This window comes from Pongo pygmaeus, chromosome 8 (assembly GCF_028885625.2).
Source record: "Pongo pygmaeus isolate AG05252 chromosome 8, NHGRI_mPonPyg2-v2.0_pri, whole genome shotgun sequence".
Taxonomy (NCBI): domain Eukaryota; kingdom Metazoa; phylum Chordata; class Mammalia; order Primates; family Hominidae; genus Pongo; species Pongo pygmaeus.
In genome coordinates, this window is record NC_072381.2 from 97,575,702 (window position 1) to 97,591,677 (window position 15,976).

The 15,976-nt window shown below is 42.4% G+C and overlaps 1 protein-coding gene across 3 annotated transcripts in view; it reads right to left on the reverse strand.

Moving 5' to 3' along the window:
- Window positions 1-5,542: 5,542 nt before the first annotated feature.
- Window positions 5,543-15,976, reverse strand: part of IDE (insulin degrading enzyme) — a 132,321-nt gene continuing 121,887 nt past the window's right edge. For all 3 annotated transcript variants that reach the window (XM_054436217.2, XM_054436216.2, XM_054436218.2), the window contains exons 22-25: window positions 14,473-14,534; window positions 9,679-9,751; window positions 8,897-8,964; window positions 5,543-7,845 (exon numbers count right to left, since the gene is read on the reverse strand). In XM_054436217.2, the coding sequence (XP_054292192.1) occupies window positions 7,750-7,845; window positions 8,897-8,964; window positions 9,679-9,751; window positions 14,473-14,534 (299 nt within the window). In that variant the 3' untranslated portion in view covers window positions 5,543-7,749. The remainder of the gene's footprint in view (window positions 7,846-8,896; window positions 8,965-9,678; window positions 9,752-14,472; window positions 14,535-15,976) is intronic.

Below are 15,976 nucleotides of genomic sequence, written 5' to 3' on the forward strand. Positions count from 1 at the left end.
CATGTTGGCCAGGCTGGTCTCAAACTCCTGACTTCAGGTGATCCACCCGCATCGGCCTCCCAAAGTGCTGGGATTACAGGTGTGAGCCACTGCACCCAGTCCATCCAGTTATTCTGGCATGATTTGTTGAAAGACTATTTTTCATTCATTGAATTACAATGACACTTGTCAAAAACAACTGAAATCAATGTGTGGATCTATTTCTAGACTCTCAATTCTATTTCCTTTATCTATATGCCTGTCCTTAGGGCAATACCACACTGTCTTGATTACTACAGTTTTCTATAAGCTTTGCTATCAGGATGGATAACTTTGTCCCTTTTTTTCAAAATTAACTTAGCTATTCAGGATTCTTTTCATGTCCATGTACGTTTCATTTATTTTTGAGACAGGGTCTTGCTCTGTCGCCCAGGCTGGAGTGCAGTGGTACAATCATGGTTCACTGCAGCCTTGACCTCCTGGGCTCAAGCAATTCTCCCACCTCAGCCTCCCAAGTAGATGGGACTACAAGCACGCACGACCACACCCAGCTAGTTTTTGTATTTTTTGTAGAGATGGGGTTTCACCACGTTGCCCAGGCTGGTCTCAAACTCCTGGGCTCAAGCAATTCAACCACCTTAGCCTCCCAGTGTTGAGTTACAGGCATGAGCCAACATGCCCAGTTGATTTTTTTTGAGACAGGGTCTCAGTCTGTCTTCTAGGCTAGAGTGCAGTGGTGTGATCACAGCTCACTTTAACCTTGAATTCCTGGGCTCAAGGGATCCTCCTGCCTCAGCCTCCCAATTAGCTAGGACTACAGGTTTGCACCACCAGGCCTGGCTAAATTTTATTTTATTTTTTTGTAGTGATGGCAGTGGGGGTCTCACTATGTTGCCCAGGCTGGTCTCAAATTCCTGGCTTCAAGTGATCCTCTCACCTCAGCCTCTCAAAGTGCTAGGATTAAAGGCATGAGCCACTGTGCCTGGCATATCTTATTACATTACAGTATCACAGGACCTCAGTTATGATCCCAAGACAAGTGAGAAATATTTTTCCTCCCATCCATCACCTTCCAATCCATGTGAGCAAACATCCTTTTAGATCTTTAAATTTTTCTCTTAGCAATGCTTTGAAGTTTTCAGTGTACAGGTTTTACACATTTTTAGAACTTTACCCCTAAATTCCTTATATTTTGCTGTGATCGAAAATTCTATTTTAATTTTGTTGCTAGTATATAGACAATTGAATTGTTAATGTTGAGTTATATCCTGCACCTTGTTAATTGTCATTAGTGGTAGCATTTTTAGTATTCTCTATGTATGTGATCATGTAGTCCGTGAACAGTTTTACTTCATCCTTTCCAATGTTTATGCCTTACTACACTGACTAGGACCTCGCAAGTTTGAAGAGAAGTGGTGTCTTGATGCAGATCTAAGGGGAAATTGTTCAATATTTTATCATTAAATGTTACCTGTAGGCTGGGTGCGGTGGCTCACGCCTGTAATCCCAGCACTTTGGGAGGCTGAGGTGGGGTGGATAACCAGAGGTCAGGAGTTCGAGACCAGTCTGGCCAACATGGTGAAACCCCATCTCTACTAAAAATACAAAAATTAGCTGGGCATGGTGGCAGGCACCTATAATCCCAGCAACTTGGGAGGCTGAGGCAGGAGAATCACTTGAACCCGGGAGGTGGAGGTTGCAGTGAGCCAAAATTGTGCCACTGCACTCCAGCCTGGGCAATAAAATGAGACTCCATCTCAAAAAAAGGAAAGAAAAAAAGTTACCTGCAGATATTTTGTAAATTCCCTTTATTACGTTGAGAAAGTTACCTTCTACTCTTTAAGCTTTTATCATGAACTTTGTAAAATGCTTACTGTATCTATTGAAATAATCCATAATGTGTTTTATTTCTGTTACCATGATAAATAACAATAATTGATTTTTTCTTTTCTTTTTTTTTTTTCTGAGACTAAGTCTTGCTCTGTCTCCTAGGCTGGAGTACAGTGGCGTGATCTCAGCTCACTGCAATCTCCACCTCCCGGGTTCAAGCGATTCTCCTGCCTCAGCCTCCCGAGTACCTGGGATTTCTGGTGTGTGCCACCACGCCCAGCTAGTTTTTGAATTTTTAGTAGAGACAGGGTTTTACCATGTTGGCCAGGCTGGTCTCAAACTCCTGATCTCAGGTGATCCGCTGGCCTTGGCTTCCCAAAGTGCTGGACAGGTGTGAGCCACCGGACCCTGCCTGATTTTTTTTTTTTTTTTTTGAGATGGAGTCTTGCTCTGTTGTCCAGGCTGGAGTGCAGTGGCGCCATCTTGGCTCACTGCAACCTCCGCCTCCCAGGTTCAAGCAATTCTCTCACCTCAGCCTCCCAAGTAGCTGGGATTACAGGCACATACCACCATGCCCGGCTAATTTTTGTTATTTTTTTAGTAGAGACAGGGTTTCACCATGTTGGCCAGGCTGGTCTTGAACTCCTGACCTTGTGATCCGCCCACCTCAGCCTCCCAAAGTGCTGAGATTACAGGCGTGAGCCACCACACCCAGCCCTGATTTTCAAATAATATAGCAATCTTGAATTCCTGGGAAAATTCCACTTGGTCATCATGTAAGGTTGGTATAATATTTGAAAATCAATTATATAAAAAATTCATTTTTATATATTGCTGGATTCAAATTGCTAATATTTTGTTAAGGACTTTTGGAATTGTTTTTAAGGGCTTGGAGCTTTCTTTTCTTGAAATATCTTTGATTTGGTATAGGGGTAATACTAGCCTCGTGAAGTGAGTTGGGAAGGGCTTCCCTGTTTTCTAACATGTTATGTAAGATTGGTATAATTCCTTCCTTAAATGTTGAATAGAATTCATTAGTGAAGTCATGTGGGCCTGGAAGTTTCTTTATGGGAAGGGTTTCAATTATGACTCACTTTCTTTAACAGGTAAGGGAATATTCAAATCTTCTATTTCTTTTCATGTCTCTTTTGGCAATTTGTGTCTTTCAAGGAACGTGTCCATCTCATCTAAGTTGTCAGATTTACTGGTATATAGTTGTCTATAGCAAAGAGAAAGAAGACAAAGGCCAGACTTCCCTCTGAGTGACGGAAAATTCCTTATCACATACTGACCTTGTTATTAGAAGACACTTGATGCAGTATTTAGGGGTAAGAGGTCATAACATCTGCAACTTACTCTCAAATGATTTGGCAAAACACATACGTGCGCACGCACACATACACACATGAGAGAGAGAACGGACAGGATATGAAACAAACAACATTGGTCAATACAGGGTGAAGGGTATATGGGAATTCACTGGACTATTTCAACAACTTTTCTGTAGATTAAACATTTTTCAATATATAAAGTTAAATAATATATTCATATTCCATAACCTGGCAATTTAAGGGAATAATCAGAAAATCACACACATACTCTGCACAAGAAAGTTTATCACAGATCAGAACTTGAAAACACCATAAAACCCCCCCAGAGGATTCAATAAACAAACAATACGATACCAAAGAGCCGCTGCCGACAACAACAACAACAAAAGACATACTTTTTTCAAGGGTATCCATGTGGAAAATGCTCAGTATAAATAGGCTACTGAGGGGAAGAGTTCCAACACTGAGTACGTGACCCCTTCCTATATGCACAGGAAGAAGACTGCAGAGAAACACCATGCAAGCAGTGGCTGTCTCCGTGGTGGTGTCACAGGTGAAAATGACTCTTCCTCATACTCCTCTTCCAAACTTTTTTTTTTTTTTTTTTAAGACAGAATATCACTCTGTCGCCCAGGCTGGCGTGCAGTGCCACGATCTCAGCTCACTGCAACCTCCGCTCTCTGCAACCTCCGCCTCCCAGGTTCAAGCGATTCTCTTGCCTCAGCCTCCCGAGTAGCCTGCCACCACACCCAGCTAACTTTGTATTTTTAGTAGAGATGGGGTTTCACCATGTTGGCCAGGCTGGTCTTGAACTCCTGACTTCAAGTGATCCACCCACCTCAGCCTCCCAAAGTGCTGGGATTACAAGCGTGAGCCACCACGCCTGGCCTCTTCCAAACTTCCTGAAAGATCCCAGAAACTATCACTCCAGAGCAATAGGAAAAAGAGCTTACACTGGTTTAAGACCTGGATTGCCCCCAAAAGGAAGGGAAGGAGATTCTGCAGGCAGTGGTGACAACTGTCTCAAAGTAGCCTGGCGAAGTGGACTGGGTAAGACTGTGCGATCTGGTCTCATGCCCTCCAAAATAGACAAGGTTAAGAGATCAAGTAAGACAGTAAATGGGAAAAAGGTAAAGTTATATACACATGTAAAAGCAACTGTCTATTTGTTTTACAAGGACGTTCATCGGCTTGGAAGCTATTACTACAGGAAATCCACATGGTACAATGACAGCTGAAGTCTAAAGAGCTGAGTGGAGGTTTGAATCTGCTTCCTGGATGATCCTGGGCAAACTACTCAGCCTTTCTGAGCCTATTTCCACCTCTGAAAATCTGGGATGATGAAATTTTTTATCACTATCCTCCCTGTTGAAAGACTGTGGGCTGGGTGCAGTGGCTCATACCTGTAATCCCAGCACTTTAGGAGGCCAAGGCGGGTGGATCACCTGAGGTCAGGAGTTTGAGACCAGCCTGGCCAACACGGCAAAACTCCATCTCTACTAAAAATACAAAAAATTAGTGGAGTGCAGTGGCGTGCACAGGTAATCCTAGCTACTCCAGAGGCTGAGGCAGGAGAATCACTGGAACCCAGGAGGCGGGGGTTGCAGTGAGCCGAGATCGCACGACTGCACTCTAGCCTGGCTGACAGAGTGAGACTCTGTCTCAAAAAAAACAAAAACAAAAACAAAAACCCTAAAAAACAATAGGGGGACCTGCTGAGTCCCCTGAGTCCCTCCATGTATCATGAATGAGGGGACGACTGTCCCAACTCATAAATCCTGGAGTTGCTCTGTTGCTCTTGGCCTCTGTGTGGGGCTGCCACATCGTCCCTGAGAACAATGCTGACTGTGCGGGCTGGACCACTGCCTATGCTAGAAAAGTGAGGAACAAGCAGATTCTTCTTGAAATGCCTGCCTGAGCCAGCTGGCCACTACATGAGTAGAAAAATTATTTTGACAGGGATCAAGAAGACAGAGATTGAACACGATATCTGCCTAAACTGCAGCTGGAGATGTGGCAAGAAGATGTAAGGACTCATTGTAGGGGAGAGAAATATTTTTTCTATCCTTTTTATTTTCGTCCCTGTAAGGGCAGGAACAAATCTTTCTGGGTTTGGAGTCAGTGACAATACTCACAGCAACGAGTCCAACATCAAATACTGAGATTCTTGTTTTACAAAAGTGATCTATTCTTAAGGTTGTGAAATTGAGTCTTCTATTTGACAAAAATCATTGTTACCCAGAAACACTTTTAAAATGTTAATATAATTCACTGCTTTCTGCATTATGAACAACGGAAGCAAGAAATCTGGTCAAACTGGGATGTTGAGAGGTAGGCTGAGGACTGGCCACTGTACTATTTCAGTAAAACTGGAAAAATAATACAAATGCAGACTCCAGAGGTGAAATTCAGGCGATTTATTGTAAACAGGATAACCCTAGCACTCCACCATACTGGCTGTGTCACATGCTCCCTCTTTCACATCAACTGGTCAAAAAAGAAGACTTTCTTAAGAAGCCTCAGGTAACTAATAACTTAGTTCCACAAATCTCATTTACTAAGCACTGAGTAAACTGCAGTATCTGGGGTAGTCTGTTATTGCTCATGGACTGCAGCTTGGACCCATCTAAATGAATCCGTTAGTATGCCTGAGTGATCAACAGCAGCTCTAGATCCAACCTGGAAATTGGAAAATGCTGACGCATACTAAACAACAATTGCAGGTTCATGGAAGACTACATGAGATTGCTCTCAGATCTCTTCATGTGTCATTCTCATAAAAAAAGACACTTAAATTTCACCCATTTTTTTAAAAAGAGCTAAAAGTTACTCAATAGCACATAATTTTCCACATAAAAGGTAGGTGGATTTTTATTTACTAGTACAGTGGTGGATCAGAACACTCAGGCCTAATTTTAGATGTCTTGTATATACTTGCAGTTTAATGAAAAGCTGCATAGTCTACAAGTACATAAAACCAGAAGGAAGTGATGATTTCACACACCTTCTGATGGATAGAGACAGGCTTCATATAAGGAGGTTCTTGAAGGTAGGGATAAAAAGATGGTTACAGCACCACATTGATCTGACAGTAGAAATGGAGCCCCGCTTTTGAAAGCAGCCCCATAGTTGTGACTATATCGTTCTTGCCCCAAATTGAGATTTGGAAAATGGCAAATGTAAAAACTTAAGATGTGAAAAGGTATGACTTTACAGAAGAAAGTCCTAGCCAATCAAATCATATGGGGAGGTAAAATGTCCTTCGAAAATGCCATTCTTTACTTTGCCTGAGTTAGTGGATGACAGGGCCACTTACTGTTACTAGTGCTTGTATATGGAAATATATTCACAATTTCTCTTGAAGCAAGTTTTAATAACAGTAAATATTTCAAAACAGCTGTTAAATCTACAGTAACAATTTCACCTAAAATAGTATCTCATGACAAAAATATTTTTTAAAAGTCCACTCCAGTCATCATCTGTGTTTATATGTTTATATTTATATATTCAAAAAATAACTTAACATTTAAGGCAAGATTAGACTGGTAGCAACAAGGGATTTTAGAGTTTTATGAAGACCTGCTATATAAGAATGCAAGGCTTTACTTTTTATATTTCCAAAAAGGTGGCTTTGTATTTGCTGCCTTTTAAACTCATAAAGGGGCAAGATATTTTGGTTCACATACTGACTGCAATTTCACTGTAATAAAAAGTTATATAGGTGGTTACAAAAAGCTGATGTTGGAAAAGCATGTCACACACTCAGTAGGATCCGAAGTTGACCCTATTTGTACGTGTTAAATAAATATGTTGTGTTAAAGCAATATGTTGATGAGGAAAAGTAAAACTCATGGAACACTGCAAACCAACTATGAAGAAGTAGGTCAATATAATTCAATCAGAATGAAAGAAACCACAGTAATCCTGAGAAATTCAGTTTAGGACAAAATTGATGTAAGGTAAGTCTGTATTTCTAGCATTGTAAATAAGTAGGATTTTCTAGCATTTTACTAGTTGGAATAAAAAACATGTTCAAATTTTATAAAAAGATTAAAACCATGCCTTATATAACCAGCATTTCACTAATAAAAGATTACATTGCTTTATCATCTGCCAAATGTAATGTTTTCCACTGATTTACATGAAACCATCAAGTAAAAAGCAAATTTGAGGATCAATTTTTAAAAAGTTATTACCTTTCTAAATGTTGTGAAGCCTTCCATGTCAACCTAGGAGGATTTTAGAAAAGAGTTAACTTTTAACTTTCTTTGGACAAGTGACTATTTTACACAATAGGGAAGGAAGATTCTATAGGAATATCATTCATTTTAAGCATTGTTATATTGGGGAAATTTCTCTCAGTAATCAAAAGAAAAATTTTAAAATATTTAAGAGGCATGTATTTAAAAAATATTCTACATCTATAAGATTTTGTAATTTAATTACTTTGGATTTATAATATTTCTACATAATAACATTTGACAATTTTTTTGTTTGTTTGTTTCTCTAATAGTGAATCAGAAACTATTAAAGTGGCCAAGATGATTTTCTTAGGCTCTGGAAGACTCAGGAATGCATCCACTTGCACTTTCCCATGAATGGGGAATCTTCAGAGTTTTGCAGCCATGAAGTTAATATGTGGTTTCACAAGGGGAAACAGTGGCAGACCACGCTTGAATTCGGTCATGTTCTGAATCACTTCAGGCTGCAAAGAAAAAAGTTTCCTTTTAGTGTATTTAACCTAAACATCAGAATAAGGACATCGACTTTTTTGGGGGGACACTGGGAGCACACCTCAGTTCTACTCAATATACTGGTTTGTTTTGGCCTGAGGCCGCTCTACCTAATAACCCATGTATCATGATCTGCTGACCTTTCTTCTGGATCAGTAGGTCTGGAGGGTCGTGAATTGGTCTGTACAAACCTATGGTAAGTGTCCTTAGTCCTTTTGGTTTTCCTCTGGGCAAACAAGGGCTGGCTCACCAGGAACTTAGGGGCTCCGCATCAAGGCTTCAGCAGAGTAGCAGAGGCTGGTGTGCCCACCCACAAAAAGCCTAGTTACACTGCCAGTTTCCTCCTCTTGCAAGCTAATGTCAATCCTTCTAGATGATTAAAATACACAGGTAACATGGGAGAGAGACTAAGAAGTCTCTCTCCAATATTCAGTGCTGGGAACAGATGTGGCCAGAAATGATCCACTGCAAAATAACACAACTGTTCAAACAGGAGGCAAAGGCAGACAAGGGTAGAGGCTGAGTGACTAGATGTTCAGGGAAGAACTAAAGTAGAGGCTCCAACACCTGGTGACCTGAAACTTTTAGTTCATCACTTTTAGTTCCCAATGAACAAGCTTCTTCTGGCCGGGCACGGTGTCTCGTGCCTGTAATCCCAGCACTCTGGGAGGCCGACGCGGGTGATCACTTGAGGTCAGTAGTTTGAGACCAGCCTGGCCAACATGGTGAAACCCCATCTCCACTAAAAATACAAAAACTAGCTGGGCGTGGTGGCATGTGCCTGTAATCCCAGCTACTCAAGAGGCTGAGGCAGGATAATTGCTTGAACCCGAGAAGTGGAGGTTGTAGTGAGCTGAGATGAGATCGCGCCACTGCACTCCAGCCTGGGTGACTGAGTGAGACTCCATTTCAAAAAAAAAAAAAAAAAAACAAAACAAAAAAACAAACAAAAAAAACCAAGCTGCTTCTTCTAAATAGAAAGTCCTCTGTCAGTACAATCTAACATAACATTAAATTTCTTACCTGTGGCAAGGCTGGTGCTTGTGACAAATTTATGTCATTTTGACATGGGAACTCTCCAACAACAGGACCTATAAGAAAATAAAAGGTTTAATACTTTGTACTTACTGATACTATCACAAAAGAACAACTAAAAAAAACTAAACCAGACTCAGTTAATTAAAAACACTGCACCAGCCCCGTTCATGTACTTCTCAGATCCTCTAAAGGTTGCCTGCTACCCAAGGCCTTTAAGTACTTGTCCTGCCTCCTATCCAGAGCCACCCAGTGATGGCTCATGATATTCCTGAGGTCATAAAACTTTGGCCACAGCAGTTTTAGGGCCCAGGTCTAATGTGACTTTCTGGCCACCTAGAAGGACCTTACTAGGTTTCTAAACTGTTAGTAAACTTACTAGTTTTACTAAACTGCCCAGAAAGCAAGGGAGTTAATGGCCACAGGACAAACTTTGGCCAGTAACAGCCAGGAAACGAGGACTGGGAAGTTAACTTGCTTACCCATACTCCCCACAAGCAGTGGTTCATGCAGCCTGTTTGGAGACGCCCCAACAGCAAGCAGCTGTGTTTTCCTGTGATGCTGTGGCTAGCTCAGCATTCTATCACCTGGTATTGCCTCTCTCCTTCACTGCCTCATTTCTCTTTTCCCCTTATATCTGCAGACCTTATCTCCAGTTTCCGTTCTCTACCTCTTTTACTTTCTGGTGTTATATAAGGCATGTAGCTATGACAAAGGCCAACTATCAGATGGCTCAACATGAGCCTAAAAAGGCAACATTTAATACTTACAAGAATCCATTTCCCTGGCAAGAACATGGACGGATACCTTATGTCTCCTTGGGGCATCTACTGCCAACATTTCCTAGGCAGAAAGAAGAGCAAGGTCACCCTTTTGCTCCACTAAAGAACTTACAATGAGATGTTCTCTGATGACTATGAAGAATCAGCTATCACACAGTCAGATACAGAAAAGATGCTTCCCTTTCTGGCCGGGTGCGGTGGCTCATGCCTGTAATCCCAGCACTTTGGGAGGCCGAGGCAGGTGGATCATTTGAGGTCAGGAGTTCGAGACCAGCTTGGCCAACATAGTGAAACCCTTTTACCAAAAATACAACAATTAGCCAAATGTGGTGGCACATGCTTGTAATCCCAGATACTTGGGAGGCTGAGGTGGGAGGATTGCCTGACACAAGGAAGCAAGTTTGCCACGTGCCGTGAGCCGAGATCACGCCATTGCACTTCAGCCTGGGTGACAGAGCCAGACTCTGTCTCAAAAAAAAAGAAAAGAAGAAGAAAAAGAAAAGATACTTCCCTTTCTTTCCCCTCACTTACATTATTTTATTTAAGCTCTAGAAAGATTTAGCAAGGCAGGCAAGAATTATTCTTTTTTTTTTCCTTTCCTTTTCTTACTCTAAGGAAAGAATTATTCTTAACCCAATTTTACAGATGAGAAAACTGAATCCAAGGAAATTAAAAAACTGCTCAAACTCCTACAGCTAATAAGTGCCTGAGCTAGGATTAAAAACCTAGCCTAGTACTCCCTGGGATGGGCTGTGCAGGGCTGCACTTGGTGATCTTTAGTGTCTACAGAGACAATGGTCTGAGCTTAGTCAGGGATAAGCACAACGCCTGCTCCTCTAAGAACCTTCTCAGATTCTGCTTGTAAACTGTGGTTCATCTACCAAAAGAGAAAGGAAACTAACAATTACTGAGTCCTGCGTTATATCAGGCACTCTCCTATGTCAGTTCACTTAATTCTCTGTGAACTAAGCATCATGATGATTCTTACTTTAGAGGCATGGACTCTTAAGACACAGCAGCTTACATGAATTACATGGGTCACACAGTTCATAGGTGATGGTGTCAGAAGCTAGAGTCTGCTTGCTCTCTCTATTCCACCATGCTGCTTGGAGGGATTCCCCTTAGTTACTACCATGAATGCCAGCAGTGCTAGGCTGGCGGGTGGATCCTGTGGGGAAGTATGTCCCAACCTTTCCCTTAACAGCAGACTTTTACTGTCTTTTCTAAAGGGGTACAAAATTGTGACAAAATTCCTCTTATTCCTTAGCCACAAGCAACGTTTCATATCCTTAGAGGAAAGAAATCATCAGCCAAACCAAATCCACTCAACAGTTATTTACTAATAACTATTACTAGTTACTAGTAACTGGGCAGTTACTAATAAGCCTGGTCCTATGTGACTGCAAGGAAGCCCTGTTGATGTTGCACAGCAATCCTGCCCATGGCTCCCCACTCTACTCCCTGCCAGCAGGCAAAACAGCCCAGATTCTCACAGGCCTGCTCTGACCTCTCCAGCCTCTTTCCAGGAGCTCAGCCCAGGTCTGCCTCTATTAACATGTAGCACCTCATCTAAGAACTTCATCTTACTGGAGTAAAAAGTTTGCTTCCAAAGATCTCTTCTCCATCTCTTGTCACCCAAACCTTCATTACCCCCTTGTCTATCCACATCAGCAGACAGCAGAACACCTTCTCCAGTTTCAGATTGTTCCCGATTTTCTGACCAACTCTGGACGATCCTCATTTTTCTAAAAACAAACAACTGCACCTTCATGCAAACTATTAATATGTTCTAAGGAACACTACAGTCCCGGGAGATATTTATAGGTATTCCGTGTAAAAAAGGATGCATGGTGAAATCAGTTTAGAAAATGTTAGTCAAAATTAAATAAATGCAGGCTAAAGTCTTTACTGTGGGACTTCTTATAATTTCTAAAATACCAATACACTCTGATTCTCTAAGAATGCGAATAGTCTTTCCCAAACTTGTATGGTCATGAAACTCTTTTCCTAGGTACCCCTATTAATATCTTGCATACCCTGGAACACAGCTAGGGAAATGCTGTTCTAGACTTAGCTTAAGCCTGGTTATAAATACTCTCTCTGTTGTTGTTTTTTTTTTTTTTTGAGATGGAGTCTCGCTCTGTCGCCCAGGCTGGAGTGCAGTGGTGCAATCTTGGCTCACTGCAACCTCTGCCTTCTGGGTTCAAGTGATTCTCCTGCCTCAGCCTCCTGAGTAGCTGGGATTACAGGCATGCGTCACCACACCTGGCTAATTTTTGTATTTTTAGTACAGACGGGGTTTCACCATGTTGGTCAGGCTGGTCTCGAACTCCTGACCTCGTGATCTGCCCACCTTGGCCTCCCAAAGTGCTGGGATTACAGGCGTGAGCCACCACGCCCAGCCCCTCTCTCTTTTTTTTGAAACAGGGTCTAGCTATGTTTCCAAGGTTGGTCTTGAACTCCTGGGCTCTAGCGATCTTCCTGTCTCAGCCTCCCCAGCAGGTGGGACTACAGGCTACTATTGCAAAAGAACAAGAGTAATTTAGATGAGACTCTTCTTTTCCTCTATACAATGCAAAGGAAGCCATGAGGTAAAGAAAATCACTTGTCCAGCCATCCATTTTCGTAGCCAAAATGGGTCAAATCTCATTGCTGAAAAAGGTGCTTTCAAAATACTGGCTTCTGCTGCTCAATTCTGAAACTATAGTCTCCTTTCCTTATTGTTAAGGTGATACCAGCTATATTAATACTTGTTTGCATACAGCCTTAATAATTTTGCAGAAGAGTTGCCGAGAGAGGTGTAAGCAACTCATGGATGATACAAAATCACCATTTTTCTCAAAGAAACTATCAGCACCTTCGGGTCAAAGACTGTTACTTTTTCCTTACCCTCTCACTCAGCACTAAGAGTGGTGAATTAAACTAACATTAGAAACCCTAGTACAGGAGAAAATGTGATCAAGCCTCATTGTACCACTAACTTCATAAAGTCATTCTAATGAAAACTGTAAGCACTGACTCCTATGCTGGTAGCTATAGTACATCCCTAGAAAAAAATACTGTAGAGTATCTCTCTAAAAGGATGTGGGCACAGGGCAGGACTGAGTCCCCGACCAAACAACATAATGACAGATACAAACCAGAAATGGCTAGAACATTAAGGGACAATTCTAAGGTACTACGGTAATCACAGAGTATAATTTTGCTCCTTATTTTGAAAAATAGGCATATAAGTATTTTACACAAACTAGAGGCCCCAATATATTACAAAAAACATATGTAACACTTTAGGTGCAACTCCATTGCAGCATAAATTTTGAGTTTTTGCATTTAGCATACTTATTACACATTAATATACCTACTTAATGGAAATTTTGCTATCCTTCTTAGAATTTTTATATAGGGGAAGATTTAGATGGTGTGAACCTCTTTTTTTTGAGACGGAGTCTCGCACTGTCACCCGGGCTGGTGTGCAGTGGTGCGATCTCAGCTCACTGCAACCTCCGCCTGCCGGGTTCAAGTGATTCTCCTGCCTCAGCCTCCCGAGTAGCAGGGATTACAGGCACCCGCCATCACGCCAGGCTAATTTTTTTTATTATTATTATTTTTAGCAGAGACAGGGTTTCACTATGTTGGCCGGACTGGTCTTGAACTCCTGACCTCGTGATTTACCCACCTTGGCCTCCCAAAGTGCTGGGATTACAGGCGTGAGCCAACACGCCCAGCCGGTGTGAATCTCTTAAAGCTTGCTAGGAAGACTTTAATGGTGGTGCCTCCCTTTCCAGTTGATAAACTTCCTAAGTGAGCACAAGCATGTAAAACTTATAATATCTCTGACCACAATTCAAAGGTGAGTAATCATTTATTTTAAAAAGCAGCCACAGTGGCACCTAAATGGGTGAAGATAATTTATAGTTGTCAGAGCTTGGAAAATAATCTGATTCTCAAGTTCTTTTGTTTTCTTTGTTCTTCCTTCCCACCAAACAAGCTCAGCAATATTCTTTGCAGAGCAGGGTGGAGAACAGAGAGAAGAAACTGAAAGGGTGCCTAAAAAGGTAGATCTGGAAGTCAGGAAAGGCTGTCACAGTCCTTGGTTTAGAGCATGGGTCAATCTTTTGGCTTCCTTGGGCCACACTGGAAGAAGAAGAATTGTCATGGGCCACACATAAAATACACTAACAATAGCTGATAAGCTAAAAGAAAAAAAAATTTGCAAAATATCTCGTAATGTGGGCTGCACATGGCCCGCAGGCTGCAGGTTCGGCAAACTTGGTTTAGAGGGAGAGGAAAACAGTACTTGGTTCAATAAAAACTGTCTTTATTCTAAAAGTCATTAAGCGTTTGTGTCAAAAAACTCAGATCCACAAAAACACCTTCATAAATCCAGCCTGAATGGCTTCAAAGGAGCAACACACAATATAGCACATACAATAGGTGTTTTGGTTTTTTTGAGGCACAGTTTCGCTCTGTCACCCAGACTGGAGTGCCGTGGCACGATCTCCACTCACTGCAACCTCTGCCTCCCAGGTTTAAGCGATTCTCATGCTTCAGCCTCCTGAGTAGCTAGGATTACAGGTGTATGCCACTATGCCCAGCTAATTTTTGTATTTTTAGTATAAATGGGGTTTCACCATGTTGGCCAGGCTGGTCTTTAACTCCTGACCTCAAGCGATCCTTCCGCCTTGGCCTCCCGAAGTGCTGGGATTACAGGTGTAGGCCGCCATACCCAGCCCTATAATACTTTCTTATCAGTCAAAATCTAAATATATGAATTTGACTTACCTTGTAGAATTTGATGATATCTTCCTTGGTAAGTGTCTTTAAATATGCAACCTCAGTGCTATCTGAAAAAGTAATCAAACAATATTTTACTAACATTCCCATATGAAGCAGCCCAGAACAGTACATTAAATGACAATATACTTCACTCCAAGACTCTTAAGTATCCATATATATTTTTTTGAGACAGAGTTTCACTCTGTCGCCCACGCTGGAGTGCAGTGGCTCGATCTCGGCTCACTACAACCTCTGCCTCCTAGGTCCAAGTGATTCTCCTGCCTTAAGCCTCCTGAGTAGTTGGGATTACAGGAACAAGCCAACACGTCTGGGTAATTTTTATATTTTCAGTAGAGATGGGGTTTCGCCATGTTGGCTAGGCTGGTCTTGAACTCCTGACCTCAAGTGATCTGTCCACCTCAGCCTCCCAAAGTGCTGGGATTATAGGCATGAGCCATCGTGTCTGGCCAAGTATCCACATTTTTTTTTTTTTTTTTTTTGAGATGGAGTCTTGCTCTGTCACCCAGGCTGTTGTGCAGTGGTGCAATCTCGGCTCACTGTAAGCTCTGCCTCCCGGGTTCATGCCATTCTCCTGCCTCAGCCTCCCAAGTAGCTGGGACTACAGGCGCCTGCCACCATGCCCAGCTAATTTTTTTTTTTTTTTGTATTTTTAGTAGATATGGGGTTTCACCGTGTTAGCCAGGATGGTCTCAATCTCCTAACTCGTGATCCACCCGCCTCGCACTCCCAAAGTGTTGGGATTACAGGCGTGAGCCACTGCGCCTGGCCAAGCATCCACATTTTTACGTGATCATTTGCTTTGATTTCAGGTAAAAGTAAGTGGATGCTGGCTGGGCACAGTGGCTCACGCCTATAATCCCAGCACTTTGGGAGGCCAAGGTGGGTGGATCACTCGAGGCCAGGAGTTTGAGACCAGCCTGGCCAACATGGTGAAACCCCATCTCTACTAAAAATACAAAAACTAGCTGGGTGTGGTGGAGTGTGCCTGTAGACCTAGCTACTTGGGAGAGGCTGAGACATGAGAATCACCTGAACCCGGGAAGCAGAGGTTGCAGTGAGCCAAGATCACATCACTCTACTACAGCCTGGGCGACAGAGCAAAACTGTCTCAAAAAAAAAAAAAAAAAAAAAAGAGGCCAGGTGTGGTGGCTCACACCTGTAGTCCCAGCATTTTGGGAGGCCGAGGCGGGGGGATCACCTAAGGTTGGGAGTTCGAGACCACCCTGACCAACATGGAGAAACCCCGTCTCTACTAAAAATACAAAGTGGTGGCACATGCCCGTAATCCCAACTATTTCGGAGGCTGAGGCAGGAGAATCGCTTGAACCCGGGAGGTGGAGGTTGTGGTGAGCCAGAGATCGTGCCATTGCACTCCAGCCTGGGCAACAAGAGCAAAACTCCATCTTAAAAAATAATAATAATAAGTGGATGTAGTGCAATGGGTAAGAGCCTTGGCTCAGGAGCCAGGCCAGCCTGGATTCATATCCTG